The sequence below is a fragment of the Equus przewalskii genome, chromosome 31 (assembly GCF_037783145.1).
Source record: "Equus przewalskii isolate Varuska chromosome 31, EquPr2, whole genome shotgun sequence".
Classification (NCBI taxonomy): Eukaryota; Metazoa; Chordata; class Mammalia; order Perissodactyla; family Equidae; genus Equus; species Equus przewalskii.
Genome location: NC_091861.1, coordinates 10,409,737 through 10,419,067, shown reverse-complemented (window position 1 = coordinate 10,419,067; position 9,331 = coordinate 10,409,737). Strand labels below are relative to the sequence as shown.

Genomic DNA, 9,331 nt, shown 5'->3' with positions numbered 1-9,331 from the left:
AAGAAGTAAAAGTGAAAACAGAGATCCCATTCCTAGAAACTATAAAACTGAAATTAAGAACTCAGTCATTGATTTTAGCAGCAGATTTGACAACTCAAGTGAATTTTAGCACACTAGAAGATAGGTCAGAAAAAACCCCATCCAGAACAAAGCAAATACAGATAGATGTAGGAGACACACTGGAAATAATAAAAAATATTTAAGTGGAATCTTCAAGGAAAAGAGAGAATGAAGCAGAATCAATATATGAAGACCCAAAAATTCAAGAGGTGCTGACGACCCCAAGTAACATAAATGCAAAAGAGCAAAGAAGGGGGAGGGGAAAAGACACAGAAAAAAACAAAAACACCCGCGCCAACGCACCTCCCACCAAAACCGCTGAAAACCCAAAAGAACGTCTCCAGGCAGCAAGCGCAGGAGTGAGACATGTGAACAGGGAAAATCAAGCTTGACAATGGATTCCTCAAAGAAACTTTAAAAGCAGAAAGTAACTGGTTATCTTTAAAGGCTGAAATCAGAAAACTGTGAAAATTCTATAGCCAGTAGAAAGATCCTTAAAAAATGGAGTCAAAATAAAGATGTTTTCATACAAAGATAAACTGTCAAATCTGTCACTACAGCTTGCTCTTCAAGTGCAATGACCGTGACCCCACATGGAAGGTGGGAGACACAAGGGCCGGAAGAGCTGCCAGAAATGCGTGTGCCGATCGGACGAACGCTGCCGCGAAAGCAGCGTAAGAGGAAATCAAAACATCCTGCGGAGTTTAAGTAACAACGAGTTTTACCACAACAGTTCCAAGTCAGGAGGGGGCTGAAGCCCAGGAAGAGGTAAATCTTTATGTCAGACTTTAAGTGCAGGGTATAGGTTGTGGTCTTTAGGGTAATTACATGAAGACAAGTACCAAGCTTAAACAGGGGGAAAGCAGATTAAAAATACTGAAGCGATCCAGAAGACAGGAGGGAGAGAAAAAGGAATACAGAACAGGCCATCAAGTAGAAAGGAAATACCAAGAGGCAGATGTAAAACTAAATATATATTTAGGAGTTACAGAAAAAACGATTACTCATCCAGTCTCTATTGCTACCTACCATTTACGCCACAACTCACCCCAAAAATGATCTTAAGGAACATACAACTTGAGATAGGCGACTGCCAGGAGGGAAATAACGTAAAAGGACACCGTCACTGCAGAGAAAGCAACAGGCACGACGACAAAGAGGCTCCGAGTGGCATGAGGAAGTGTGCTTTCAGGTGGCTGCAGGTGAGGAAGCATGAGAAGGAGCTGCAGGAAACGCACCTGGAGAGGCAGCTCAGGACGACTGAGAGCAAGAGCCCTGTGTGCCTGCTCACGAGTCAGGAATTGACCCGGAAGGAGATGGGGCAGTCCTGGGATAGATTTTTACGCACATGACATGGAATAGACTTGTATTTTACAAAGTCCACTCGAGTGGTTGCAGAGAAAATAACCAAGTTTGGAAGAAAGGGTCTAAGAAAGAGAAAGTGGAGCAAGGCGATTAAGTTTAGGGACTGGCAGAAGTCATATACGGGCCTGGACTAACACAGTGACTCGGGGGATGGAGAGCAGGGTACGAAGCAGCCATGGTGACTGCGTGCATGCGGGAGGAACTGAATAAAACAGTGCCACAATGACTGTACCCTAAGAAAACAAACGCCATTTAGGTAACTCAACTTACTGCTGGTAGCAGAGAAGTGCTCTTTAAAACAAAAGGTAATGAAACAAGAAATACTTCTCTGAAGCAGGCCAGATATTTAGGATCCGGCGTGAACAAAATCTGGAAAATCTAAACTGACTGCTTGGTGAGCAAAGAATTAGAGAAAAAGTTAGCAGTGGACTTCCCTTGTTTAATGGCATCAGGCAATAACAGCCTAAGCATTTTAACAGGATTAAATTTGCTCAGCAAGACAAGCTTCCTCACAGACTGCCATATATGCCGAAGAATAAAGTAGAGGAGCCAGCACAAACAGCAACTGCCACTGACAACCTATTTTTAGAGAACTCAGGTATTTTTGTGGAGAAAAAAACTTACAATGTTCTACAGAAGTGCATCTTTCAAAAACTACCTACCTCCAAAATTATTGAGATGTATATTTCAGATTAACACCTAAATAAACACACCCAACAGGTATTTCTGTATTTAAAACTCCCAACACCCTTGCCGCAATGTCAATATGTAACGTTTAGTCTGAGTACTTGATTATATTAAGTTCCAAACTCAATACCTTCAATATCTAAATATTCCTTTTGAAGTATTTATTCTACTAAAAATCATGTCATACAAACCGCTCCGCATTTTTAAAGTCTCTATTAAGAACTGGAAGAACACTGCAAGGCAAATCAGAATTACACAACTGACCACAGAGAAAGAAAAGTGAAATAAGCGGGGGGGAGCCATAAGAGGGTGTGGATCTTCAAAAAAAGCCCTTCCACGGTAATAACTGCTCTTAGTTCCAGGAAACCACTCCCCTCTCAAATAAATTACAGGCAACAATTTCTGACAACTGGTTACAATGGAAAGAAAAATGCAAGCTATGGGAAACGAGGAAGAAAGAAAGACAAATCTACACTGATTATAGATGGTAAATCCTCTTAAAAAAAAGACGGAATTATCAATAGCAGCACACGCATTTAGTTGTATGACCATACTGTTACCAATGAACCACGAAATCTTACTTCTGCAGAGCCATCTCCTTCTGCTGATAGAGCTCGTTCAGAACCTCCACTTTCTCCCTCAAGGTGCTGCACTCAGCCTCTAGTCCAGCTTTGGCAGCCTCCAGGGAACTGCGATCATCTTCTAATTTCTTTATTTGGTCTGTAAGGATATAACATTCGAACCTTGTGTGCGCGCACAGGACCTGAGAACTTGCTGAGGGGGGATGCTAAGAGGTGTCAGAAACATGAAAGCAGGAAGCCATTCTTTATCCTTCCAGCGCAACTCTACAGCTTCCCAATATACAGCAATTTCTTCTCAAGAAGCGACCCACCTTTCAGGTTACACTCAGTGGACATCGACACTCTAAGCTTAACTTGTGAAAGTTTTAGATCCTCTTCAACCACCGATATTGCAGTTTGGGTCTAAAAATTGCAGAAGAGAAAGAAGTATTCTTAAAAGCACAGTCTAGTAAGAAGTCACAGGCACCTAGGGGCTCGATAGAAAGGATTATACCCGAGAAATGTCCATCGTCTGCTTAATTTGATTTTTCATCCTCTCACTCTGGTCACCTGAAAGACAAATGGCTTTAATCACTTCTTCCTCCCTTGCTTTTTAACTATATTTCCTTGATTTCCCCCAAACTGAACAAGTACCATGTTCAAACATTCAAAATAAAAATAAATTAACTAATAGAACTGATTAGACCACTTGATTTTTACGAGAACCACACACTTAGATTCAACAAGCGAATTCCCAGTTTGTACAATAAAAATGTTACCCATGTGGTGCTTGAGCAAGAAGGGACGTGTGAGGTGAAGCTCCTTCTTCTCTCTCAGCTCTACTCCCCATGGTCAAGTATCTTATTTACAAAGACTCCCCCACTCTGTTCTCCCCTTGAATCCGCTACCAGGTGTGGTTTAAAATCCCCACTACGAAAGCAATATCCGGTCTGGGAACCAGTGACTAGAAACACTGCTACCCTTTAGCCTCTGCTCTCATGGCCTTAGTTAGTTTGTGGCTCCCACCACCTCAGTACTCTTAAAACTGGTGGTAGGCCTTAAAACCACAGAGCTACAGACATGATGAGTGTTAAATTCAAATGTCATCTCCACAAAGCTGAGAAACAAGTTTCTCCCACTGACCAGCGTTCAGTACTCAGAGGTCTAAGACATGACTAATGTTGCTCTAGCTCCAGGGTCCACATCTGGTTCTCAAAGGGATGGGAAAGCAAAGTCAGTGTTCACTGCATGCCTACTGCTATACCCACAATCCAGCAACGCGCCTCTGCCCAGTGCACACAGAGGGACAGACAAGTGCAGTGACGGGTCTACAACTCGAACGCTGAAGAGGAAATTTAGTCAGCCAAAAAGGAGCATCATGTACTTAATTAAAGACGGGAAAGCAAAAAGAGGTCCAACTTCCCTGAAACCAGTCTTACCTCCCACTTCCCCGTTTGCTAATTCACCGGGCTCATTTCCTCCTTTATTTTGACCCTCAGGTTCAGAAAACGTGATCATTTCAAGGATATGTCATTTGCAAAGAGAAACAGACAGAAAATACAAGCATATTGATTTACATCTCTGTTCCTCAAGTTACCTCCTTAAATAAGTATACACTACACTAATTAAACTATCAGCACAGGAACACTGTTCCCATGTAATAAACCTGCATTACCTCAACATTCAAAGCCCGTCTGCCCAAAATTAAACTAGTCATCTTCTTCCTACTCCCACAATTTGTTCTACCTCGTCTCCTATCTCAGCTGGCAGCATCACCATGTACTTTGTCATCCCAGCTAAAAACCTAGGATAGGCAAACCTTCTGGAGTTAGTAAGTCGATCAGACATCGTAAGGCACTGTATCTACTTCCAGCTTACATAAAACTCATATTGAACACCAATACTGAGGAAATAGTACAAATAACAAAATAAGCTTCAATATTTATGTTGGTATATTCTATTCTTTACCTAAAAGTAAGAGAAATAAAATCAAGCTTAAATATTTACCTTGGTACATTCTACTCTTTACCTAAAAGAAAGAGAAATAAAATTAAATTTGATGTCAAAACTTTTTATTAATAGAAACAGTACATTTCCTAATACAACAGTCAAATTATAACTAAATGAAAATTTAACAAGTTTGGTTCAGCATAATGATCCAAGGATAAAAAATAACGTTAAAAAGTATTTCAAGGGGCTGGCCCCGTGGCCGAGTGGTTAAGTTCTCGCGCTCCGCTGCAGGCGGCCCAGTGTTTCATTGGTTTGAATCCTGGCGCGGACATGACACTGCTCATCAAACCACACTGAGGCAGCGTCCCACATGCCACAACTAGAAGAACCCACAATGAAGAATATACAACTATGTACCGGGGGGCTTTGGGGAGAAAAAGGAAAAAAATAAAACCTTTAAGAAAAAAAAAGAATAAAAGTATTTCAAATGTAATCAGTGATACTTCATAAATAGTTTCTGATAGACAAAAGCACTAAGGTAAATACCTCATTTTGCAACTAAAGATATGTTTATATCTCTATTAAATGAGCACCAATCTTATTTAAAAAGCACTCAACTTTAATAATGAACATGGATATGGGGTCAGCCCTGTGGCCTAGTGTTTAAGTTCTGCGTGCTCCACTTTGGCAGCCTGGGTTCGGTTCCCAAGTGGGACCTACATCACTGTCGGCAGCTGTGCTGTGGCGGCAACCCACATACGAAATAGAGGAAGATGGTATGGATGTTAGCTCAAGGCAAATCTTCCTCAAGCAAAAAGAGGAAGATCAGCAACAGCTGTTAGCTCAGGGCAAATCTTCCTCAGAAAACAAGAAAAGGAAAATGGATAATATTTTCATATTAAAATATACTAATGCTTCATTACCTGAAATTTATTTAAAAACCCCAAACAGCCAGAATAATGTCTAGAAACAAGGATTGTTCAAAAAGACTCTGGGGAAACAAAATTAAAGGCATAATCTTTGTACTAAGATATGCCTCCTTCTCTAACCAGAAAACATCTTAGAAATCCTATTTAAAATTGGCCACTGGCTGAATTTAGAAATCTCATAAGCTAGATCTCCTGGTTTTCCCAAACCCCTAAAAACAGTGGTCATTAACGTGGAAGGGAGAGGAGACTACTAAAGGAAAATGCACAAGAAACAAGAGAAATGATAGCTAACGTCTAAATTATCTCCTAAAGACAACACTGAATTATAGGATAATGAAACCTAAGCAGTACTCAATTTAAAACAAAAGTGTTACTAAATGTCTTTGTAACCCAGAATTTACTTCCCCTTTCAATGATTAGATATGGGGATGAGATACTCAGATCAGTCCAAACATCATCCACAATATCTCGATATTTAATTACAGTCTCTAACACCACTCACAATAATGTTATAGGAAAACGTATTCCAAGTTTCCACGGGGAAAGAAATTACTATTTCTCTAATGTCATAGCCTTGCTAATGAGAGAGTAAGCTTCCTTTGCCCTCCTTTCACCCAAATCAAGCAGCAGGAGAAACAAGAAGCAGCAGAGGCAACTGAGAGAAGGGACCAAGGTTCCAAGAGTCAAGTGCTGAGGCTGAGAAGCAGCAGTGGGGGCACAAAGCCCGCACAGCCTTGTGGAAATCTACACGGGGGCCAGAGCTTCTGAGCTGGAGAAACGAGAGCAGGAAGCGGAAAACAATTTCTTTTTGACCCCTCCCATTCAGCCTTTCTGGTCTCCCTTTTTCCCTCTATCTGAGGAAAAGCCCATGAGGTTAGAGGAGACTTCATAGGAATCCAAGCAAAAGACGCTTCTTTTTCAGTGATTTTACAATCACTTGTGCAAAAAAAGAGAGTTTACTAAGAATGATATATGGCTGACAAAATTAAGAAGTCAGAAAAAGAATACTCAATTCTAGAAAGCTATGCATCCAATGCTTCTGCCCACTTTAACTGTTAAGCTTCAACCGAAACTGAAAGCTTTTCCTCTGCAAAGTTCATTTACACCGTATCAAGTTTTCGCTCGAATACACAGTTCCATTGAATTCCTTATACAAGATCTTCAATGCACGATTGGTTATTTCTTTAAGATAGATGACTAGACACGGTATTATACTGTATACAAGGGTGCAAACATTTTAAAGGCTTCTACACATTATTAAGCTGCCTTTCACAATGGCTGTTAAGAAGTCCTAATTCTACAAACAGTCAAATCTTTAGGTTTTGATAGAACAGATTTATAAATTGAAGTTTTCCCACTGAGATAATACACATGTTGTCTTGTTCATTTATGTCTTTACCAACAAGGATTACACTGAATTATTCGCCAAGGTCGGCTTAGATTCTAAGTATTAATTTGTGTTCATATTATTAACTGAAAAAAAAAAAGGGGGCCAGTGATTATAAAACATCCCTTGTGTTTCTGAGACAACATATAAGTTAATTTAATTTACTCACAACAAGGATGGTTCTCCAGAAGAAAATGGCAAATGAAACAATTCCTAAGGAGGCAGTGATAAGCACAGGCTTCCGTGACAGGCCACGAAAATCGGGTCCAGGCTGAACATCATCAGGCAATGTAGCAAGCAGCTGTAACAGAAATGTTTGAAATAATGGGAACCCATAAAGAAACTTACAATAAAGCAGTCACAAAGAATCATCCACAGAAATTCTAAGTCAACCTCCATCAGGTAACTGCTCCCTCAAAAACCTTCAATAGCTCCCACTGCTTCAATAAAGATAGGATACTGGCAGCCTCGTATTTCTTGTGCAGCTTGAGGTCTTTTTAAACATTAGGAATCTAAATGTCTCTAAGTTGAGGATATATTTCCAGTTTGCAATGGGTCCTACCACATCATGTTGTCTCACACACGGCTGGACTCCCTATGGAGCATACTTTTCTCTTAGTTGATTACTATGACTTAAAAAGCCATAAAAAAAAATCAAAAAACAATTGAAACATACTATAGAAGGAATCAACTCCTATGGGGGCAAATAAAACCAAAATGATGATAACTAACATAAACACTGCACTTTTCGGCTAAGACTTTAAATCTTAATTCTGTTCTACTCTTACATAAAGCCAAATGCTGAGTACCTTCAGACACCTCGCGATCAGTAGTCTAGACTACACTGGATTTAACTGTCTTCTACAAAATTTTTAATTTTAAATGCTTCCTCGAAGACAGCGCATTCAACACCTGCTGGCTTCTCCGCTGTTTTCACCGCGCTGTGCAACTACACAAGTATCTGCCATACCAGCCCCATCCCCCAACAGTGCCGATCACTGGAAAAGGACCCGCAGGGGACGGGATGCTCGCTGTTTTGATGGAGACTGCATACCACAAAGTAACACAGTGCCTGGTACATCGAAAGTGCTCAATAAAAAATGAACAGCTGACGAAACCTCACACACACTGCCACCGGCCTCGCTACACAGCACTGCAGCGTCCCGCCTGCCTCGGGCCTCACTCACTCCGTCTCTCCCTCGCCCGGGCCGTCGGTGCACCCGCTCGGCTCGGAATTCGGCCACCCGCCTGCCAGCGCTGGGGTCCCTCCCTGGGAATGGGGGCCGTCACCTCCAGTAGCTTGGCGGTGAGGGCTGCGTAGAGCACCGACAGGGGTCCCAGGAGCTCCGGGTCCCCCGGGGAAGCGGTGACGGCAGGCACCGTGGCAGGTACTGAGTCCACGGCGTGGGGCCAGCCGAGCGGACGCGACGCTTCCCCGTGGAACCGCACCGGACCCCCACTCTGTCACCGCTTCCGCCTTCGGAAAAGGACCCGGCGCGGGCGGCGGATCCGGGGGCGAACTTCGCCTTCCCCCGCCGCCGACCCTCTCCGCCCTCCGCCTCCCGTCTAACACGTCCTCAGACACGGCCCCCGGCGGACGTTAGCCGGACGTTAGCCGGACGTTAGCGGGCCTCGGGGGGCCGGGCCCGCGGTGGGCGGGGCCAGAGCGGAAGGAACCAAGGCCGGGGCGGCGCGGGGGGGAGGCGCGAAGAGACCTGCGCGGGAGAAACCAAGGGAAGGGAGGCTCCCCCGTCGCAGGCACCCGGAGGGCGCGCGCGATTCAAAGGGCCCGGGAGCTAAGAGCAGAAGGAGGCGGAGGAGAAGAATGGGCGGGGGGTGGAGGACAGGAGAAAGGCCGGCCGCTGCCGCCCGCCCCGAACTGGCCCCTTCCATCACAGGGCGCTGAGACCCCAGGCACAGGCCCTGAGTGCCCAGGCAGCAGAGGTGGCGCCCCGCCCGCTCCCGCTGGAGGACCACCGCTCTGCCTGGATGCCCTCCTTCCCTGCCCACTCAGTCCCCGCTCGCTTTTCTCCTTCCTGACCTCCAGGTGCTCACACCGTCTCTCACCCTTGCTGATGCCCCTTTAAAAACCCTTCTACGGAGTCACATCATCACCACACCTATGCTAAGGGTTCAGTTCTGGGTCCCACATTGCATGTTTACATGAACTTGTGGAAAAGGACGAGGATTATGAATAGTCTGGAAATCACGTTCCAAAAGTCGAAGAAACTGGGGACATTTAACCTGGGGGAGAAAAGATAGTCGCAGATCTTTAAAGGGTACGTCTTCGAGTTGAACATAAAGTCAGTTCCGAAGAACAATGAAGCAAGAACAAGCAGAGAAATCCTGAAATAGAAGAGCAAGGGAGGTTGGGTGGGAGGGGAGGCGAAGGC

The 9,331-nt window shown here is 43.8% G+C and overlaps 1 protein-coding gene across 1 annotated transcript; it reads right to left on the bottom strand.

Moving 5' to 3' along the window:
- Positions 1-2: 2 nt before the first annotated feature.
- Positions 3-8,591, bottom strand: LOC103545131 (transport and Golgi organization protein 1 homolog). The gene is made up of 6 exons (XM_070602088.1): positions 8,229-8,591; positions 7,108-7,239; positions 4,680-4,701; positions 3,187-3,242; positions 3,005-3,095; positions 3-2,832 (listed from the first exon to the last, which is right to left on the bottom strand). The coding sequence occupies exons 3-6, from the start codon at positions 4,687-4,689 to the stop codon at positions 2,690-2,692; spliced, it is 300 nt and encodes a 99-aa protein (XP_070458189.1). The 5' UTR covers positions 4,690-4,701; positions 7,108-7,239; positions 8,229-8,591; the 3' UTR covers positions 3-2,689.
- Between the last annotated feature and the right edge of the window lie 740 nt (positions 8,592-9,331).